The 23,967-nt window shown below is 38.0% G+C and overlaps 1 protein-coding gene across 1 annotated transcript; it reads right to left on the bottom strand.

The window, feature by feature from the left end:
- Window positions 1-2,464: 2,464 nt before the first annotated feature.
- LOC128191764 (uncharacterized) lies at window positions 2,465-5,583 on the bottom strand. Its single transcript, XM_052864041.1, has 2 exons — window positions 2,723-5,583; window positions 2,465-2,510 (listed from the first exon to the last, which is right to left on the bottom strand). Exons 1-2 carry the CDS (start codon window positions 5,581-5,583, stop codon window positions 2,465-2,467), a joined length of 2,907 nt encoding a protein of 968 aa, XP_052720001.1.
- Window positions 5,584-23,967: the final 18,384 nt, after the last annotated feature.

Here is a 23,967-nt window from a genome sequence, read left to right as displayed (position 1 = left end):
GGACCAACTACGGACAACCATAACTAGAGTAGTTTCGTCACCACAATCATCATCATCACCATCGCCATCATAATCATCGACACTATCGTCAACATCATCGCCTACAACACCATAATCATAAAAGACATCATCGTCATCACCATAATCATCTACTTCATAATCATCACCGACGTCACCATGAACGACATCATCTACATCATCATCATCGACATGACCATCATCATCGTCGTCGTCATCATCACCATAACATCATCGTCGTCATCAACATGAACATCGCATCGTCATCGACTTCACCATGAACGACATCATCTACACCATCATCATCGACTCAACATCAACAATATGACACTACAATAAGTGTACAAGTGACACCATAACACCATAATAAAAACAATATTGTATAATACATCATATAAGTATCTCACTGATAGTATCAAACTATGATAATGTATAAATAGTATTATATTAAAGGCAACATCTCAAAATATTGTAAGTATATGGTAACTAAGTTATTTGTTTACAGTAAACAATATGGCGTCTGAGACTTCCGGTGACGCACTTCCGCCCAAGTAGTTAAGTGGAAAAAGTGACAATAAATTGTAAAATAAAATAACGCATAGAAAATAGCCCTTTAAATCACCGTTTCTTTATACAGCAATAGCAAAAACTGTACTATAGAAAAAGACGAATTCCATTTAAACACTCTCGCTAAAGTCACACATCAGTGAACACACAGGTAACTCTTCAGTAAACAATGGTCAAGGTGACTTTATAGGACGACTGCGTAATACTAATAAAAAGGCAAAAATTTACAAATAAACTACACCAAACTAAATAAATACATACCACGGTCAGCTATCCGTGTCCGCGTCAAATGCTGAACTTGTGAAACTAAAACATGCCACACAGGCTTCTAACACGATACCCCCTTCACACACTAAGCACGTCTTTATTGCTGGACAGCTCGGCCGGGTATAACTTAGCGCCTATTGTTAGGGTCGGCCAAGCACGTTGCAAAGAATTATGGAAAAAATAAAATCGGGTGTGTTCGATATGAACAGTGATTGTCACACACCTCCCCCCTTAAAAAATTGTCCTGCAATTTCAAATAAACAATCACTGAATTTTGAAAATTCTCACGTATTTACAATAAAACCTATATACATACCTGTACTGTCTACTATACATCTCACTGACGACTGAGGTAATCCGCACCCACATTGTCGCTTCCTTTGATTGCAATGATCCTAAAGCGGTATGGCTGAAGCTGCAAAGCCCAACGCATCAGTCTGGAGTTCTCTGTCTTTGCTTTGTTAAGGTAGGTCAGGGGTTGGTGATCAGTTTCAAGTAGAAACTCGCGTCCATAAAGGTACTGGTGGAACTTCTGTATTCCCCACACTACTGCCAAACACTCCTTCTCGATAACAGCGTATGCCTTTTCTCTTGGTTGAAGTTTCCTACTGGCGTACGCTACGGGTAGTTTCTCGTCATCCTCCATCTGTAACAGCACAGCACCTATCCCATCATCTGCAGCGTCCGTGCGTAAAATGAAGGTTTCATTAAATTCTGGCAACTTCAATATTGGCCTTTCTGATAACATGTGTTTCAATGTATCAAAAGCTCGTTGCTGACTTTCAGTCCAAATAACTTTATTTGGTTGGCCCTTCTTCGTAAGATCAGAAAGTGTAATGGCTATCGCAGAGAAATTCGGAATAAACTTTCTGTAGAATCCTGCTAAGCCTAGGAAGGCACGAACCTGTTTCTTGGTTTGTGGTATTGGCGCATTTCTGACTGCATCAATATTGTCCTGTTCTGGTTCTAGACACTTGTTGCCCACCATATGTCCCAGACAGTCAATCTTGTCAAATCCGATGAAACATTTTGTCGGTCTGGCCGCAAGTCCCGCATCTCTGAGTCGTTTGAACACAGTCTTCAGTATGTGTAGATGTTCTTCAAAGGTATCTGTAAAAACAATGACATCATCGATAAAGTTTTCTACGCCGTTCATACCTTGAAGTAGTTTTCTCATCATACGACTAAATGTTGCCGGCACGTTTACAAGACCAAACGGCATTGTCCTGAATTGGTACAATCCGGATGGTATGGAAAAGGCTGTAAGCGGCTTACTCTCGTCAGCCATCGGTACTTGCCAGTATCCTTTGCTTAAGTCTATCTTTGACACAAACTTCTTTCCGGTCATTTTGGAAAATATGCTTTCTGGACTGGGCATTGGTTCTGCATCAAATACCGTAGCACAGTTCAGTCGTCTATAATCAATGCAAAATCGATTCGTTCCATCTTTCTTCCGAGCTATGACAACTGGAGCTGAATAAGGGGAAGATGATGGCTCAATCACATTCAACTGTAGCATTTTCTGAACTTCTTCTGTAATTGTTTTTTCTCTGTACTGAACGGAATTGGATATGGTTTCACACGCACAGGTTCAGACGATGTCACAACAATCTTATGCTCCACTAAGTTCGTCATTCCAGGTATATCCGTAAATACATCTGAGAACGAATCACACAGTGATTTAGCAGTTTCCAACTGATCTGGTGTTAGTCTGTCTGCAAACTTTATGTCCTTTGCTGTTTCGGTTTGAGTAACAGGTGGCATAAGAATAGAGTCCTGTTGTTCATCATCATCTAGGTCACTAAAGTCTATGAATGAAATTGCACATGTTGACAAAACACCACAGTTCAATGTATCTCGTTCAACATACTTCTTAAGAAGATTTGCATGGAAAGTTTTCAGCTTGCCTCCCATATCGATCTTGTAGTCCATATGTCCTATCTTCTGTATTACACTATAAGGTCCCTTCCATTGCATGAGGAGTTTGTTTGACTTTGTCGGTAGAAGAATTAGTACTGTGTCTCCCTCTTTCATCTGACGACCTTGCGTTTTCCTGTTGTAGTTCTTGCGCTGACGTTTTGAAGCTTTCTCCAAGTTTTGGCGAGCTATGTCACATGTTTCTTCCAATCGTGTGCGTAAGTCAAGTACGTATTGATACGTTGTCTTAACGTCCTCGTCAGGAATTTCCTTTGTCCAAAGTTCTTTAAGAATTGTCATCGGACCACGAACAGTACGTCCATAGAGAAGATCAAACGGCGAAAAACCAAGGCTCTCCTGTGGTACTTCACGGTATGCAAAGAGTAATGGGTTGATGTACTTATCCCAGTCTCTTGGTCGCTCAGCACACATCCTCTTTAGCATCTGTTTCAACGTACCATTGAACTTCTCGACGAGTCCATTACACATGGGGTGATACGGAGTAGTAGTAATCCGTTTAAATGACAACAGACGGCTCACTTCTTTCATTACGTCCGATGTGAATTGCGATCCTTGATCTGTTAGCATCTCGATCGGAACTCCTAATCTACTAAAGATGTCTACCAGTGCCTCCGCTACTCGCTCTGTCTCAATTCCAGGAAGTGGAATAGCCTCGGGATAACGGGTTGCGTAATCGACAAGCGTCAGAATGTAACGATTCCCTTTGTCGGTAACTGGTTGGAGAGGGCCTATAAGATCAACTGCTACTCGTTGAAACGCTTCTGTAATTAGCGGCATTTGTCCTAACGGTACTGCAGGTACTTTTCCTTTTGGAATAGTCCGCTGACACACGTCACATGATCTGCAAAACCGTCTAATGTCTGACTGAATTCCTGGCCAGTAAAATTCGGACACTACTCTGTCGGTTGTTTTCTTTGATCCCAGATGACCACCCATCAGCGTTTCATGTGCTATCTTCATAACGATAGTTCTGTATTTCCGGGGAACGATTAACTGTCGGAAAAGTTTTCCACTGGACACTTTGGGACTGCAAAATTCTCTGAACAACATTTGCTTCCGTTCACACATTTTTGAAAATCCGCCGTCACTGAAATGTTTAAGCTGTCCACTCTCAGCTAAGCTCCATAACTTTTTCAGTGTCTCATCGTTTTGTTGTTCTTGTAAGATATCCTCCGGCGATACATCCCGTATTGCTTCCGGTACTTTCAATGGTTTGTATGGAGACTGTTTCTTTTTCAGTTGCGCACGTGTTTCAACAGAATGAATCCAGGCTGGATTTGGTTCATGTGGTTTCCTTACTCCACGAATATTACCAAGAATAAGATCGTACGAAGGCGAATCAAAGCACCAAGCATCAACACTTCCGGTAAAGTAAGGAGTATCGACATCAATTCTAGCCACATCTGAATCAATAATACGACCGTCTGCTAACTTGCATCGTTGAGATGTCCCTGTTAGTTGATCATCGTTTACCAGTTCTCTACGAATAACGGCACCACTACAACCTGTGTCTCTTAGCACAGTCACTAGTTTATTGCCAACACATCCCTTCACAACTGGCATTTCCGTTTCACAGAAAGCAACCGAATCACCAACACACGGTAAGTTTCCATGTTTCTCGACGACACTTGCGGCTCCTTGGCGACCTCTACCGCGTCCTGGATATCCATGGTTCCCATTATTGTACGACCCACGTTGAAAATCACTAGGGTAAGTATGTTTCGGTGTTGTTTCTTGTTTCTCGCTCGAATTAAACGGCCTGTTATTCGGACTTTTGCGGAAGTTGCAGTTAAAGGCTTTATGTCCTTGTCGTCCGCACTCATAACACTTCACTGCATTTCCAGATTGGTTTTGTTGCACGGAATCTTTGTACGGCGGTTGTCTATCGGACTGCTGTCGTCTGTCAAAGAGCGGTTTTTGCGTAAGTGAAGAAGATGTCACTGTTCTGGCCTCAGCAAACTGGTCCGCGTATCGCGCCATGTCTTGGATCGAAGTAGGAATCCTCTCCTTTAGGAATAAGGCAAGTTCTTTCGAGCAACACAATAAAAACTGTTCACGTAAGAACAAGTCCTTCAGATCATCGAATGTCTTGTTAGTCTTAGACAGCTGAATCCACCGCTCAAGGTAACTGTCCAGTCTGGTAGAAAATTGCATAAAAGTTTCACTTCCGTCTGGTTTTGAAAATCGGAACTTCTTGCGGAAACCGTCCTCCGTCATGTCAAATCGTTTCAACAGGGCGTTCTTCAACTCGTTGAAATCAAGTGCTGTTTCGGGTGAGAGTCTTGCGAACACATCCAGTGCCTTTCCTTTGAGTAATGCGCTAAGATGAGTCCCCCACGTGTCTTTATTCCATTTCTGCGTTGTTGCGTATATCTCAAATCTTTGAATGTACGCGTCAATGTTGTCTTTCGAATCCTCAAACGGAGGAAGTTTTGGTCCTTTTATCACTTGAGAAGTTTCTTTCTCCTCTTTAGTCACAACACTCGGCTTCATGTGAGATCTCTCGAGTTGCAGTTTGTGATCAAGTTCCAGTTCTTCTAGTTTTTGCTGATGTCTCTTTTCTTCTATCAATCGGGCGTGCTCTCGCTCATCATGTTCTCTTGCGGCGCGCTCTTTCTCCATCTGTAGTTTGAAGTCGCGGTCTCTCTCCTCCTGTCTCTCGACTCTATGTATCTCACGTTCGTCCCGCATTCTGGCCTGTTCGTCCTTCACGAATTGTTGAAGGTCTTCATCCTTCATCCCCATCTTGGTCCCCACTTCAAGTAGCTCCAGCATCTCCTTGACAGAAGACATGGTGCATTGACTGACAGACCAACTTACCTCAAAATTATCTCATAAAGGGACTAACTTCTCAACTTTTAACAAAACAATCTGCCTAACGTAATGTACTCACCAAGGGAAAAGGAAACAACGACCTACACATGCTCTTACATGTACTACAAAAAAGATCAAAAAATGAAAAATAAAATAAACCTTGGCAACTGTTCACTTATAAAGATATCTTGTAGTATCTGGAGGAGTCAACTCATCCCACCGCTGCCACCAATTTGTAACGGGATGAGCGGAAGCTACTCCAAACAACAACAAGACATCTTAAATTTAACAAAATTTAATAACAAAAAAATAAGAGAAAGAAAGAAAAATAGAAATATAAACACTAAACCACACAAACACTCACACAACTTTCACTCAACAAGAAAAAATACGATGTTTATACAAATGACCAAAAATAAATTAGAAGAGTGTCCGAATCTCCGGGGCTGTAGTCCTGGACCAACTACGGACAACCACAACTAGAGTAGTTTCGTCACCACAATCATCATCATCACCATCGCCATCATAATCATCGACACTATCGTCAACATCATCGCCTACAACACCATAATCATAAAAGACATCATCGTCATCATCATAATCATCTACTTCATAATCATCACCGACGTCACCATGAACGACATCATCTACATCATCATCATCGACATGACCATCATCATCGTCGTCGTCATCATCACCATAACATCATCGTCGTCATCAACATGAACATCGCATCGTCATCGACTTCACCATGAACGACATCATCTACACCATCATCATCGACTCAACATCAACAATATGACACTACAATAAGTGTACAAGTGACACCATAACACCATAATAAAAACAATATTGTATAATACATCATATAAGTATCTCACTGATAGTATCAAACTATGATAATGTATAAATAGTATTATATTAAAGGCAACATCTCAAAATATTGTAAGTATATGGTAACTAAGTTATTTGTTTACAGTAAACAATATGGCGTCTGAGACTTCCGGTGACGCACTTCCGCCCAAGTAGTTAAGTGGAAAAAGTGACAATAAATTGTAAAATAAAATAACGCATAGAAAATAGCCCTTTAAATCACCGTTTCTTTATACAGCAATAGCAAAAACTGTACTATAGAAAAAGACGAATTCCATTTAAACACTCTCGCTAAAGTCACACATCAGTGAACACATAGGTAACTCTACAGTGAACAATGGTCAAGGTGACTTTATAGGACGACTGCGTAATTCTAATAAAAAGGCAAAAATTTACAAATAAACTACACCAAACTAAATAAATACTTACCACGGTCAGCTATCCGTGTCCGCGTCAAATGCTGAACTTGTGAAACTAAAACATGCCACACAGGCTTCTAACACGATACCCCCTTCACACACTAAGCACGTCTTTATTGCTGGACAGCTCGGCCGGGTATAACTTAGCGCCTATTGTTAGGGTCGGTCAAGCACGTTGCAAAGAATTATGGAAAAAATAAAATCGGGTGTGTTCGATATGAACAGTGATTGTCACACAGACGTTTTTATTAACATATAGATAATTTATGTATTAACTTGAATATGCAAATTTAGAGCCAATTCGATTTGTATTAGACAATTAATCTACTAAGTAGTATTTTTAACCATGTGTTCTCTACTCGATCTTCAACTGTCCAAATACAATTAAAACTTTTACAATGAATGTACATGTACATAAACTTTTTAAAACTCACATATTCTTTCAGAATTAAAAAAAATTAATTAATAAATGAATAAAATCAGCAATGAGTATGCTTTTTAATGAATCTGACCACCACTGAGAAGAAGATATACCAATATTGTGACCCTTATATTTTACGGCCTGAATGTAAATAAAACTTCAACTTGTTTAAAAATGGTTAGTTTTATCGTGCCTGCACCTACCGCAAGCATGTAACATTGTACTTCTTAAGCTGCCTTATCTCGAACGCTTTTTAAATACATTTAACTTTTACTTACTACATCCTTCTTAACTCTCTCTCTCTCTCTCTCTCTCTCTCTCTCTCTCTCTCCCTCTCTCTCTCTCATAACATAAAAAAATCTAATATTTTGTTAGCCAAATGAAGTATCACATTATCATAGATAATCATAGATTACAGATACTAATGTGAATACCGCCTATATTGAAATTAGTAGTGTAATGCATTTAATTCTCAGCTGCAAAATGTCACAAATAGACACAAGTGAATTTATTTACATTCCAAATCGTACGACTGTAAAACGTATTATATTCATTGATGGCAGTTTTTTTCCTTTATTTTACGAACTATGATTTTAATCAATGGTTTGATGCATCTTTAACCAATATAATTGGAAATGAAAATAACAACGAATCAATGAGCATTGAAATGTGTGATAACGTATTGAAACGAAAGTCGGAATCAAAATCATATTCCCTTCTCATACTAGAGTACTACTTCCTGTTTCTAGTTCCCCAAGTATCACGTGACTAAGGGTATATAAGGAGAGTTTCTGAGCTCTCAGTCGGACTTCTGAACAGACAGCCGAGGTGAGAAGAAGCTGTAAAGGAAGCAGTAATTAGGGTGAAACCTAGAACACGAATAAATACCTTACGTGCCTGCATAAGGCTTTCGAGGTTTTATTGTATGTGTTGTGATAACTGAATGCGCATGCGCTCTAGTAGAAAGTAGTGAATTGTATATATTACTGATTTAAAGCTTTGATTAAGAAATTTGATTTGTATTATAATTGCTCAGGCAGAGCAACCGAATCTTCGAACCCGGAAAACGTTACATAAATTTGGTGGCAGCGTCGGGATTCGGTTATAGATAATAATTTATTTATTTATTTGTAATCAGCTGTGATCAATTAGTATGGATGAGATGATAGATTAAGAAATATCATTTCTAGAGCAGAGCTGCGATCAATTGCGCAAAGAAATAGAGAGGTTTTCTACACCTAGGGAAAGAAGAGCGCAAGCGCGCGATTCTGGAATCGCTACACTGAATGGAGCGAGCGGAGGTCAGTATTACGACCCTGAGAATACAGTTGTATTGCAGGCTAATGAAGAAAGGGATGGTATTGATGATACTGAGCGCACAAACCATGTTACAGTGCGCCGGGCAAAGGCACACAGTGAAGGTAATACTAGTGAGGCTTTGCTTGCGGATGCGCTGGGTGATCACATATTAGGCACTGAAACAGCGAGCGCGCCGCCAGCCGCGGGAGCGCCAATACTGTCGAGTGCGACATTGACGCGTGCGCCATTAGAGCGGAGAAATGCGGATGCGTTGAGGAGAAATAGTATCAATTACGCACCAATTCGTGAGCTACAAACTGGAAGTAGACAGTCAGCGGTTCCGAGAGGAGACATTGAAGCATGCACAGATCCAGGAAGTAAGGGCACTAGATGCAACATCAAACCAGCAACATTTGATGGCTCTCATTCATGGCTGGACTACAAATCTCATTTTGACGCCTGCACTGCCCTTAACAATTGGTCAGAGAAGGAGAAAGGATTATACTTAGCTGTATCGCTGCGTGGGGCAGCTCAAGGTATACTTGGGAATGTTTCTAATGAAATGGGACAACGGTATGATTTGCTGGTAAAAGCCCTTGAGGAACGTTTTGCGCCGCCAAACCAGACGGAACTCTATCGAGCGCAATTAAAGGAAAGACGGCAGAAAGCGTCTGAGACCCTGTCGGAATTAGGTCAGGCTATTCGCAGGTTGACTTGTTTCGCTTATCCGACGGCACCGTCTGAGGTTAAGGAGACGCTAGGTAAAGATGCGTTTATCGATGCACTAGTCAACTCGGATATGAGACTGCGCATCAAACAAAGCAGACCTGGAAATCTAAATGACGCAATTCGCCTTGCTGTGGAGCTGGATGCGTTTTTCAAAACAGAAAAGCGAGGAGACTTGTGCATGATTGAGAGTGATGAAAGCGCACAACCTCAGACAACGCAGCTAATGGGTTTAACGAAGGCGATGCAGAATAAATTAGATAAATTAGAAATACAGGTTCAAAATGGGGCACGACAAAGACGACCTATACAGACTTAAGGCGGAAACCTCAGCAATGGCATGGTTTGCTACTACTGTAAGGAAAAGGACCAAATTCGGAGAAATTGTCCCAGTTTGAAGAGTAGAGGAGCGGATAAGAAAAGTGAGCCTTATAGAAAAAGTCCAGGCGAGGGGAAAACTCGACGAATTCGTAGCAATCGCAGGAAAAACAAGTGTATGAACGCAAACATAGGCGCAAACACTTCAAACCATGAAGCTGGTATCTTTCTACAAACTAAGGTTAATGAAGTCCAAGCAAAGATGTTGATCGACACAGGCGCTTCGTTGACATTAATATCAAAGAAGATATACGATTTGATGCCACAACACACGCGCCCGATTCTAGAAGCAAGTTCGCAAAGAGTATTAAATGCAAGCGGAGATGCGCTTCCTCAGTATGGAAGAGCAATATTTGGTATCGCGGTTTGTCAATCTGAAACACATATTCCAGCGATAGTGACGGATATCACTGTCCATGGAATACTTCGGCCTTGATTTCCTAAAAATGGGAAATGGTATTATAAATCTCGGAACTAATACTTTGCGGCTAAATGATGAGGAGTGCGCAGTCTCTTGTGAAGGAGCAATACGCTGTTTTCGTATCACTGCTGCCGACGACGTTCATATTCCCCCACGAAGTGAATTAATGGTAAAATTTCGGGAGACAATAAATGCGGTACCATAGATTACATTGTCGAGCCAGAAGAAAAATTTCTGGAAAGGGGTCGTGCGCTAGTTGGGCGAACGTTAGTTAAAGGTGGAGAGAATATACATGTACCTGTTCGACTTATGAATATAACAGATGTACCGCAAACGATATACAAGGACACAACCATAGCTAAGATGACGGCTATTGATGCAGAGAAGAGCACGGCTAGATTTGAAAAGCAGTCATCTGGCGAGCTGCGAGAGGATTTGCGCGATCTCCTAGATCGAGGTAAAGATAACCTTACGCACTCCCAAGCCAAAGATGCTGAAAAATTCTTACGCAAATATCAACATCTGTTTGCAAGTTCAAATTTTGACCTTGGACAAACAGCAGTAGTTAAGCATAAGATAAATACTGGAACAGTTGAGAAACCAATTAAGCAAGGCGTGCGCCGGATTCCTTTGCATTTGTCACATGAAGTCGACAAACAAGTCAATGAAATGCTAGAAAGAGATGTTATAGAACCTTCCAAAAGCCCTTGGGCATCGCCTGTTGTTCTAGTGCGCAAAAAGGACGGGCAATGCGATTCTGTATTGATTATCGCCGCTTGAATGAAGTAACTGTCAAAGATGCGTATCCTCTCCCAAATATTGACGAAGCATTTGACCATCTCTCGGGTCATGCTATGTTCTCCACATTAGACCTTAACAGTGGGTATTGGCAGGTTGGCATGGAAGAAAAGGATAAAGCTAAGACAGCGTTTGTAACGCGGAAAGGCCTATTTTAATTTAAGGTTATGCCTTTTGGTCTAACCTGTGCGCCTGCGACGTTTGAACGTCTGATGGAGACTGTTCTGGCGGGTCTCCAGTGGGACATTTGCCTAGTGTATCTTGACGACATAATAGTTATTGGAAATTCCTTTGAGAACATGCTAGACCACTTGGGAAAGGTATTTGATAGACTTCAGCAAGCTGGACTGAAATTAAAGGCAAAGAAGTTCAACCTTTTTGCAACTAGAGTAAAATACCTGGAACACATAATATCTCATGAAGGCATTGCTACAGACCCGGAAAAGATTGCAGCAGTTGCCCAGTGGCCAACTCCTTCCAGTGTGTCTGACATTCGCTCATTTTTAGGGTTGTGCAGTTATTATAGACGCTTTATTCGAGATTTTGCCTCGGAGGCAAAACCATTGCATCGTCTTACAAAAAAGGGGCGAAAGTTTCAGTGGACGCAAGAAGCACAGAGCGCTTTTGAAAATCTTCGAAACAGGTTAATATCTGCACCAATACTGGCGTTACCTGATGTGTCCAAACGATTCATTCTTGATACAGATGCAAGTAACTGCTCAATAGGCGCTGTGCTTTCGCAGGACATCAACGGAAACGAGCGGGTGATAGCGTATGCCAGTCGTGCAAAATCTAAAACGGAGAGAAGGTATTGTGTGACGAGAAAAGAATTGCTCGCTGTTGTCCATTTCATAAAGCACTTTGACACTATCTTTATGGAAAACAATTTTTGTTAAGGACTGACCATGGGTCACTGAAATGGCTTCTTAGGTTCAAAAACCCGGAAGGACAATTAGCGCGATGGTTAGAAGTCATCAGCACTTATAATATAGAGATACAGCATCGCCCGGGCAGAAAATACGGGAACGCAGATGCCCTTAGTAGAATCCCATGCACCCAGTGTGGATTTGATTCTAATTGGGAGACAAAAGATTCAAAATCTTTAGTTAAGGTATTGCACTCATCTACTGAGGTCGAGGATAACAAAAATGTGTTGGCGAGCGCTAGTCTAAGAGGATCTCAAGATGAGAGCCAAGACATTCAATTAGTTCGCAAATGGATTGACCTCGGTAAAAGACCCTCATTTTCTGATGTTTCGCAGCATGGGTACGTGATCAAATCGTTGTGGAACCAATTTGAAAGACTAAGCATCCAGGATGGTTTGCTAGTGCGTCGCTGGGTATTGCTTCCGTCAAATCGAGAGATCTATCAAGCCATCGTACCAGATTGTGAGAGGAGAAATGTCTTGGAGATGTGTCACGACAATAAGACGTCAGGTCACCTTGGAGTGACAAAGACGCTGGCAAAAATAAGGCAAAGATACTATTAGCCAGGTCTACAGAGAGATGTACATCAGTACATAGCGGGATGTGACACGTGTACTAAGCGGAAAAATCCTATTCCGAAACACCGCGCTCCTATGCAAATCACAACATCTGGTGTGCCTATGGAGAGAATAGCAACTGACATTTTGTGTTAGTTGCCCGAGACGGAACGAGGAAATCGTCACATTCTCGTCGTTTCGGACTACTTTACAAAATGGACAGAGGCATTTGCTCTTCCAGATATGGAAGCGAAGACCATTGCTCGAACAATTATGGAACAAGTTATCGTGAGGTTTGGTGTTCCATCCATCATTCATTCCGACCAAGGCCGACAGTGTTCACAGAAATGTGCAAATTGCTGGGCATTACAAAAAAACGGACAACGCCCTACCATCCTAAATCCGATGGAATGGTTGAGCGATTCAACCGCACCTTGCTTTCAATGCTGAGCGCCTATGTCAGAGCCAACCAACGAGATTGGGACTAGTGTCTTCCTTATATCCTCATGGCTTATCGATCAACGATGCATTAGACAACAAATTTCCCTCCTAATATGCTTATGTTAGGTCGAGAGGCAACGACACCTTTAGATTTAATGTACGAGATGCCGACAGAAATTAAAGAAATACCAGCTCATCAATGGGTTTTGATATTGCGCGAACGTTTGGAGAAGGCGCATGCCATTGTCAGAGACAATGTAAAAGGAGAGATGCTTCGTCAGAAGAAGTACCATGATGTTAAAGTATCTTGGTCGTCATTTAAGCCAGGCGATATGGTATATGTATACTTCCCAGTAAGGAAAAGCGGATGCTCTCCCAAGCTAACTTCATTTTGGAGAGGTCCTTATAAAGTAGAGAATAAGCTGTCAGATGAATTGTACACAGTTGCATGTGGTTTTCGAGAAAAGAGCACTGTCATTCATTGTGACCGAATGAGAAAGAGCCATGCTCAGACATTAAGAGGAGAGGAAAATTCTGACAACGAGCCTGAAAACAAAGGTGACTTACAGATAGGTGACAGTTCACCTCATGACGATGTTCACATTGAGGAAACAGAGCCATTCATTTCCGTTGAGGAAACTGGCGCAATCGTAAACTGCCGACCGAGACGCGATAGAAATGCACCAAAGTGGTTACAAGACTATGAAGTCGACTATAGCGGCTAGATATTAAACGTAGGTTTGACGTTCATTGAATATTTGTTCAGAGTGCAAACGTTATCTTGACTTTTGTTTGTACGGGAAAAGGTTAGAGCTTGTTGACCTGTTGTAAATCATAGCCGATTTATGGTCGCAGCTAGGAGAAAAAGACCACTGTCACATCGTGTGAAGACGAGAGTTGGTTTTAGATAAATTTAAGTTGATGTGTTTTTCTTTGATTACGGCAGATTCATTAATGGCTGATTTTTCATTATTTGTAAGGCATGCGGACTGCTCATAGATCATTTGCTGATTTCATATTTTTACTCATACTAATAGATCTTTTCACTGATTTTTGTAATGAGCGCACTGTCTTTGAATTTATTTTGTTGATCATAACCCTCTATTGAATCAAGTTTTGTTATGTTCCACGCGCATTACCAGATCATATTGTTATTTTAAATGCGGGACGCATTCCTGGAGGCGTGGGTAATGAAACGAAAGTCGGAATCAAAATCATATTCCCTTCTCATACTAGAGTACTACTTCCTGTTTCTAGATCCCCAAGTATCACGTGACTTAGGGTATATAAGGAGAGTTTCTGAGCTCTCAGTCGGACTTCTGAACAGACAGTCGAGGTGAGAAGAAGCTGTAAAGGAAGCAGTAATTAGGGTGAAACCTAGAACACGAATAAATACCTTACGTGCCTGCATAAGGCTTTCGAGGTTTTATTGTATGTGTTGTGATAACAGAATAATTTCTGTTGAGGAAGCGCATGCGCTCTAGTAGAAAGTAGTGAATTGTATATATTACTGATTTAAAGCTTTGATTGAGAAATTTGATTTGTATTATAATTGCTCAGGCAGAGCAACCGAATCTTCGAACCCGGAAAACGTTACAGTATAAACACGAGAAGCATGTGTCCTACAGCGAATCGGCTGTCTAATAGCGCGGCATATCCTTGGCCCGTGTTATGAAAATGTACACTCAACGTGGTGGGTTTGAAATATTTGCAGGTTGATAACTGAATTTTATTTTCCAACAATAAAACTTTTTCATGACATAGGAAAGATCACAAAGAACGCCTTTTTTTCAATGACAGTCAATACTATCTATTTATTTTTAATCACGAGAGCAAAACAGCAATACTTCGTAGGTAATGGTATAATCTTTTTTCATTTACTCTTTAATATCGTTATAATCTGAATTCTTTGTGTTTGCAGCTACATAAATAAACCCGAGTGTGCATTACAGCAAGGCGCAAATCTTGTGTATTGGATAACGGTAGACCGCTCGCTAGTCCAGCCTCGACCCATTTTCTCGGCCGCGGCCAAGGATCGGATACGTAAAATTGTTTACATACATGAAGCTCGGAATACAGTTAACTAGATTTTAAATGCGACTCAATACATTGCATAGAAGCAATTCTTTTACCTATAATGTGTTTACATATAGAAGAATTAAACTGTTTAAACACTTTCCGAATGCAAGCTAGTACACTGTCTATGGTTGTAGGTAAAAATCATAAAAATCGGAAGTTTTGTGTTTGCAGCTACATAAAAAAAAAACCCATGTGTGCATTACAGCAGGACGCAGATTTTGTGTACTAGATAACGGCAGACCGCTCGCTAGTCCAGTCGTGACCTATTTCCTCGGCTGCGGGCAAGGGTTGATCACATACACAGCTCGGAATGCAGCTAGATTTTAAATGCGACTCAAGTGCATTGCATAGAAACAGTTTCTTTATCCATAATGTGTTTCCCTAGAAAAGAATTAAACTTTTTAAACACTTTCCGTATGTAAACTGGTACCCTTTATGTCAGTTATACGCAAAAATACCCCGTTTATATGCCAAATAAAACGCAAATACATGCAACAATTCTGGCTTTTTACACTCATATTACGCAATATCTGAACAACATATTGTTGTAACGACATTAATTAGATCATAATGAACAACTTTTGCAACGACAGCCATATCGAAATCTTAACCGCTTTTGAGTTATAAAGGGAAAACTTTAAAGGGCTCTAGGTCCCTAATGTGAGGGGCCAGCCCCTTTTTCTAGGTGTCAAACGAAAGATCTTGTAAATATAAATCTTTTTTCTTCTATATGTCTTAACAAAATATTTGTGAGAAAAAAGATAAATTAAAAAAAACCATGCAAAATCACAACGCTTTTTTATCTCATTTTTCGAGCCCTACCGAGCTTTGGCGCCTTTTGTGCCTGAAAGTTATTAATGCCTTATTACATATCTACAATCATTTGTCTATCATTCCTGAAATTTTGAACTTCATATCCTTCATAGTTTTTGAAAACACTCTTGGACAAGCCGACACTCTGAAAATCAAAAAAAACGTCGATATTTCAAAAACGGAAATGACGTCATTAACCAAAATAATTTTCAATCAAGTTTAAACTGATGTCAAAAAGATCTGAAAATTTTATTAAAATCGATCAAACAGTTTCCGAGTAATCGCTGACACAAAATCGGTAAGAAAAACTTGAGGAAAGCTCGTTGCAAAGCAACGAGTGGGTCTTCCGTTAATGTCAAGAGTAAAGCTTGATATTCCTGCAAGAAGCACAGTGTTTAAATCAATAACAAGAGCAACTTAAACTAAAAGATAAAAAAAAAATACGAATGATACTATGTACAAATTAACAGAAAACTTAACGATTCTTAGAACGACTTAACAAAAAAATAATTCCGAAGGTGTCAAAGTACATGTACTTAACAAAAATCGAATTATTTTTGGTACGAGTTTGAACTTTACGCTATTTTTGAAACCAAAAACGCAGAATCAAAATTTCCGAAAAATCAATTTTTAAACCCCGATATCTGTTATGCATCGTCCGATTTAAAAACGGATTTTAGTTTTGTACTCATCATGAAATATACCGTAGGTTACATATGTTTAATTTTTAATATTGAAAAACAATGAAAAACTAAAACAAGAGGCAAATGGGCCACATCGCTCACCTGAGGAACAATAGGTGTGATAAAATCAGCTTTATGGAGTCACAATGCAAACTATCTGGACAATGTACAATAATACATGTAAATCCTATATAAATAAAATCCATTTCCCCCCCTAAATATGCTTATGTTTATAATCATTAGTAACTTTTCTAAAAGGATGATTTTATATTGATTTTATAGTCATATCGCATGTTGAGTATTGCAGTTCTCAAAAAGATCCTTAACAAAAGTGTATATATGGGATATAAACCTACATCAAACTCTGAACCTTCTTGTGAGGCCAAAGAACTGTCCTGGGGCCAAAGTCTTAACAATTATAAAGAATCATCTGCCTGATTAGTTTCTGAGAAGAAGATTTTAAAATATTTACTCTATATATTCCTATGTTAAACTTTGACCCCCCCCCCCACCCATTGTGGCCCAAACCTACCCCCGGGGTCATGATTTTCACAACTTTGTATCTACACTACCTGAGGATGCTTCCACATAAGTTTCAGCTTTCCTGGCTGATTAGTTTCTGAGAAAAAGATTTTTAAAGATTTTCTCTATATATTCCTATGTAAAACTTGATCCCCTTCTTGTGGCCCCTCCCTACCCCCGGGGGCCATGATTGAACAAACTTGAATCTACACCACATGAGGATGCCTCCACACAAATTTAAGCTTTTCAGGCCGAATAGTTTTGGAGAAGAAGATTTTTGTAAAATACCAACAAATTTTCAATAATTCTCAATTATCTCCCCTTTAAAGAGGGCGTGGCCCTTCATTTGAACAAACTTGAATTCCCTTCACCTAGTGGTGCTTAGTGCCAAATTTGGTTGAAATCTGCCCAGTGCTTCTTGAGAAGAAGATGAAAATATGAAAAGTTTACAACAACGACAATGACAAATTGTGATCAGAAAAGCTCACTTGAGCCTTTGGCTCAGGTGAGCTAAAAACAAAATAAAGGAAACATAATTGCATACTTTTATTGAAAAACAAATTTTCACAGCTAACAATTGTAAATTACTTTAAACAGCCATAATTTTGTTTGTTATAATTTCTTATCAAACACAAACCACAACAAGGCATGATGTTTTCTTAAAGTTCCATTACAGTAACTGTTCATGAATTAACCGATTTAATTTGAATTACTGGTAAATAGTCTGTAGAACACATTAAAGAATATGCATGTGGGTAGAGGTGACAGGTTAACCTCAAGAGCTGAAAAGAATCAACAGGTAAAAACCATGTGGCCACCAATATCTGAAATTAAAAAAATCAATAAGCTGTGTTAATACATGTACCGGTACTAATAATAGCTGTGTTTACATTAACATATGCATAGTATTTCTGAAAAAAAAAACCCCACTGACCATGCAGTGTAATTAGTATGCCGATACGTGACATTAGATGGCACAGGACAGTTTTTTTGAAACATTTCATTGTAGCCTGGGGACGTGTGTCTTCGGAACCCTGTAACTAGAATTTCCTCAGTTCCCATTCAGCACAAATACGTTAAATTCACTCTTTATAAGGCCAATCACCAATTTCTGAAGAAAATTACCAGTCAAAACCTGTAAAGTTTTCTATATACTGGTTTTTATGAGATTTTGACCCTTCCATATTTTGCTAATTTTTCATGATTTTTCAGCTTTTAAGACCTCCCTCAGCCAATTCCCTGCAAAGGGTTGACCTTCCGTACCATGTGCATGTTGCACCATCACATGTCAGAAACTTACCGGTGTAAAGTTTATAATGCCCCATCAACCTACTTTTCGTGTTATATACCTTCCCGTCTGTAACTTGCATTTTCACTGTCTAAAGTCAACACAACATGAGTCATAGCCGCAGGTTTCGCAATTTACTTCTGAATCTCATGTACGTACCTAACATATGGGGCCTACATATTAAATATCAATTTCAACAAGAGACATCCCTCTAACTAATGATAATCATTAAAAATCATTTCATGAACCAAATATTATGAAACTTGTGGCAATTCTCTTGAGTCATTTCTCACACATATTTGAAAACAACCATCACTGATATTGAAAATTGATCTTTTCTTGATAAATGGATGTAATGTAACATTTTTTTTCACAAAAAGACATGCCGCCATACATGTGATTTCTTGTTTTCATGAAACAGTAAGCTTATAATCATATTTAGTGAATATCTTATTTATTCTGGTTTCTAGTCTCCTTTTAACTTTGCTAAAATAGTAAGACCTACAAGTGTGATGTCTGCTCTTAATTAAAATGAAATTCAAACACAACCGGGTACCTGGGGACGGATGAGAATTCCATGATAAATGTTCAAATATGTTGTTTCTTGATCATTTCGAGAGTAATTATTATAGCAGCTGTTATTTCAAGGTCAAAGAGGGGGTGGCTTTTTAAATTCTGTAAATATATCTAAAATATCACTTTTGGATAGGAAGGAGCAAAAACTTTAGTTTTTTGACTCAAGTTGATAACTGCATTTGTCTACATGTGAATTTTATTTGAAAAAAAAATATGCTGTTTTAAAAAAATTGAGTTATATAAGTCAGGTTGCTTAATGTTATTTCATGAAATCAGACAGCAAAATTGCTGCAAATTTATAATTTAAATAATTCAAAACTCTTTTACAGTATTAATTCTTATCTCGGTAATTAACTTAAGCCTATTAATTGTCATCAGGATAGGAAATACCTACTTTCTAAGCCAATTTACTCTAGTGGTGGTCATTCTACACATTGATTTACCGGTGTTATATAGTGCCTTTTCCCCCTAGCCATCTTTCCCCCCGGAAAAATGGCTATATAGCAGTTCTTCCCCCCGGAAAAATGGCTATATAGCAGTTTTTCCCCCACGGAAAGCTGACTATATAGTGGGCTTTCCCCCTTTTTATAGCCAGATTACCCCCACGGAAAACCTACTATATAGTGGATTTTCCCCCATTTTTACTTTCCGGCTATGTTTATTGCTGACCATTCGTGACAATAATTTGCAATAACGGATATGATATTAATTTCACACAAAAAGGATAATTATGGCATTTATTAATGCATAGAATAAAATACATGGTTTTTCAAACCCAAATATGAACTAAGGCATGAGCCTTCATAACATTCATGTGTCATCATCGTTTATTATACCTGTTCTCACCCCATTTTTGAACACCTTTTACACGGATTTCGGAATACCTCGAATCTTTTTCATCTAATCGATGCTTATCTACAGTTTTGACTTCGACGTTATGAACACGTGAGAACACATTTGAGTGAAAATACGCCGGTTTGGAAATTTAATTTTCCAATGTATTACCATCAATGTATAAGCTTCTCCCAGGGAACTAACTGACCAATCTTGACTTAATTTTGTAGAGGAAGGGGATAAAAAGTGGAAATGTATTACTCCCTTCGTCAAAAAGGCTATCAATTTTAAATTAATACCGTTAGAATTGACGATCTTAAAAACAATTATATATTTCTTCTTCTAATTATCGAACGGGAGACAGGATGCAATCATATGAAGAGAAACTGAAATGTTTTACCAGTAGTTTTACTTTGATTGATGGGGTTCTCAATCATGGTTAAGGGGTATTTTAATTATGTATTAAAAGCATGTGTAAAGTTAGTGTTATACCATTTCGTTTTAAAGTTACGCATATTCATATTTTAAGCACATTTCTACAAAACGCGAGATATTATGATGTAAACATTTAAAAAAAACAATGAAATGTCTTCACAACCAGAACAATGTCGGTATCTTTGCTGGTTACTTTGGAAAATGTGAAATGGAGCCTAAACTAACTTTATGTCTATATTGTCACTCACTATTTGCTAATTTTTCCACTTTTAAGTTTGCAACGTGATTTATAACTATACAATTTTGAAAACGATGCTATATAAATCAATATATACGATTCAATTACCTAAAAAATTAATACTATTTGTTTCATATTTTTGCAATAAAGATTTACTTGTGTACCATAATAAACATATTATTTCTTCGAACAATTAAACAAGGGTAATTAAAAAAACAAAAAACAACCAACACATATATTGTGATGAGCTGACTTTTTTTTTTTAGATATAAGCTTGTTCTTCTAATCAACTAACAAGTAAAAAAGTCGTATATGCGCTTAGGTTGGTTATTTATTTTTGATTTTCGGTTTCTCCTTTTATGAATAAAAGTTCATTGATTTATGTATCTATTTATTTATTATATCATTAGTCATCTTATGAATTCATTAAATGTTTTGAAGAATAATGAATTTTACCTGCGTACCTTTTTAAAAAATTTTGTTCGTAAATTTATAAAAAGCAGCAGAATTAAACGTAATTTTCAATCATTTTGATAAAGAAATTAATGAGTGATTGAGTATTTTTAAATGATGTTTTTACTTTTAAATGACCGTAAAAATATGATCATGTGGTCATCTATAGTTTTTGAGATATGGGGCCCTAAAAATACATATTCTTTTAAATGGATTTCAAACATCGGGCTCGAAAACAACAAAGGCTCCTACCCTGCATGGGGCTTAAATTTTCGGTGTCATCTACTAGTGGTATACCACTATCACTGTGAAAATATGGTTAATTGGTCATCTCTAGAATTTGAGATTCAGGTCCCCACTTATAGAACACTATTCAATCATTATAATGGGGTTTTAAACATCGGGCCCTGAAACATCAAGGGCCCCTACCCTGAGGGCTGAAAATTTCAGAGTCATCTTCAAGTGGTAAACCACTGCCACTTTAAAAATATGGTGATATGGTCATCTCTAGTTTATGAGACATTGGACCCCAAAGAATATGCACTATAATTATTATAATAGGATTTTAAAAATCGGGCTCTGAAACATCGGAAACAAAATTTCTCTAAAACAGAGGTTTAGCCTGGATGAAATTTTCACAAACAGACAAACAATCTGATAAATTTATCAAGAAATTCTTAAAACATTCTCGTTTAATACAATTTCAGAACAAGGATTTATGCATATAAGTGTATAACTTGTAAAACTTTTTTCAATAAATTACCTAAATTAAGTTCTATGTGTAATTCCATTACACACATGTTCAACTTTCAGCAATGTCTATAAAAATTATTAAATCGGCAAAACAAAACTTAACCTGTACAGATGAATGCAGATATACATGTATGCAACCTGGGAGTGTAGAAACATTGATTTTAATCCCTACTGGATTTCCATAAATATTTTTTATAAAATCTGAACCAAAAACGTGAGGGAGAAACCCTACTATGGGGGAAAAAATACTATATAGTAGGTTTTCCCCCAGGGGAAAAGGCTACTATATAGTAGGTTTTCCGGGGGGGAAAGCTACTATGGGGGAAAAACTGCTATACAACACCGGTACTTCCCTTGTATATTATAGCTAATAAATCATGTAATGACATATATAACCAACAAAATCATCCATTTTCCCAAAATAGACAACTTTTGGTACAAAATCCACTCAAAATTACAGTTAAATGAGAAATCTGAAATACCATGTAGTCTTGAAACTTACACTAACATTCTCTGAAAAGTCATCTTGTCTTTAACTTATAAAGCTTATGCTATTCTGATGAAAAGTATACCTCATTTTGCCAATTCCATTAAGGACTAAGAAAAATATGGCCATTTAAGTGAACCCAGCATTTCCACTTTCCTCTATTTAACACAGATTCATAGGGCTCTCCATAAATAAAGCATCTTTACCTAATCTTTTAGAGGTCAACTGTTGTTAAACCTCCCTATATAAGAAACCTTATTCAAAACTACATACATATACATGATATTATCATGACAAAAGCATCACATCACTTAGAAATACCCTTACATGTATACCCTCCCCCTATTTTTTGATTTTCCTAAGAAGCATTTAAGTTTGAACACTTTAACCAAATATTATGAAATTTAAAAGCTTCTATTCTGATCAATTGAATTTTTAAGCAGCGTGAAATTAAAACCATCTCAATCGATACTTTAGTAAAAAGCATGAAATTTTAACATGGTGGAATTAAAACGACTTACAGTATTTCATCCGAACAGCCTCAACGTATAATTTTCTGCTATACCATTTTTTATTAAATGAATTCTACTGGGGGTTTTTTTGCAAATAAATTTAGCGAAGATTTTTTTCTCTTTTCTTATTAATGACAGGTTTTAAGAACAATAATATGTTTAGTATGTATAAAATTCCATAAACAATTTTACAAAGCTTTGGATTTTAGTTGCACAATGAAAAAATGAGGGATTGCATGTTAATACATGCTCATTTCGAAATTTAAAGCATTGTTGATTTCTTTTACTATAGAAATATGCACAAAATGATGTTGCTCTGTGATGCTTTGCCAAGATTAAAAGCATGAGAGAGAGAGAGAGGGAGAGAGAGAGAGAGATCTGAGGCACATGTAGTAAAAATTATTAGATACATTTGTCTTACTGTAAAAATTGTTTACAATGTAGATGTGTTCTGCATGTAAAGTTTACCTAAAATGAATCAATAAAATTCAATATATATAAAAGATAAACTAATCTCAAAGAATTTACAATGGTTCTGTGAAATAATCAAATCTTGAGAAGAATGTTTTAAAGATATCAGGGAACATTATAACCTAAAATCTGAACTTAAAGTTCTTTTCATCTTGCACTCTGTTTTACACGCTCTTTCGCAGGCGATAATCATATATAACGGCGAGCCAGACAAAAGTTCTATAATCTGTCCCAAGTTATTGCTTCCATCGCTTTTTGATTATTTTTAATGAAATTACACATACCTGTGAAAGAAATACAGTTGAAATCGTTAAAAGGGAATATATCCAAGATATCTTTATTGAACAATTACCCCTTTCCACTCAGAAAAATTCACAGGAACGAAAACAGATTCCTTACGGAGAATTATTATGGTGAATATTTACATCTTTTCTCCATTCGGAATACACTCGGAATACATCGCGCAATTTTTTAACGTTATCATCCGGGCTTATTAATGGCTGTTGCAATGCAAAATCTCCGTAGACTTTCGATTTCGGGATGTGTGTGAAACCTGAAGCTGTAGAGGGGGCGTTTCAAAACAGATAATCTGGACATTTTTTATATAAGTGGATGAACGTAGTTTAAGCACAAAGGATTTTACTTTTATTGAAATATCAAGCAAAAAGTGGTGGAAGCAAAAACTCGGGACAGGGTATAATTTTAATTAGACTGAATATTTACCATGTCAAATATATTTATTTAATTAAGCACAAGCCTGTCTGAGTTCTTTAATTCATTAATCAAGTGGAGGTGATATGGTAAAGATATGCTATATTCAAATATTTAGGGTAAAGTTATCATCATGCAAACATGCACTCTAATTACAACATTCTACTCTTGTGTGCCTTTGGACCCCCACCCCTTTTAATTGCACTGTTTTACAGTGTGTGGTGTGTTGTTCAATACAAAATAAGACAT

The sequence above is a fragment of the Crassostrea angulata genome, chromosome 1, assembly GCF_025612915.1.
Source record: "Crassostrea angulata isolate pt1a10 chromosome 1, ASM2561291v2, whole genome shotgun sequence".
NCBI classification, from domain to species: Eukaryota; Metazoa; Mollusca; class Bivalvia; order Ostreida; family Ostreidae; genus Magallana; species Magallana angulata.
Note: the sequence above shows the minus strand (reverse complement) of the source record. Positions and strands in the feature narration are given on the sequence as shown.

Bases quoted from the DNA above. Each gene is read 5' to 3' on its own strand.
- LOC128191764 (XM_052864041.1), bottom strand. From the start codon at position 5,583: ATGTCTTCTGTCAAGGAGATGCTGGAGCTACTTGAAGTGGGGACCAAG. The intron at 2,511-2,722 runs GTATGTTGAACG...ATTCGTTCTCAG, and splicing joins CATGCAAATCTTCTTAAGAA to ATGTATTTACGGATATACCT.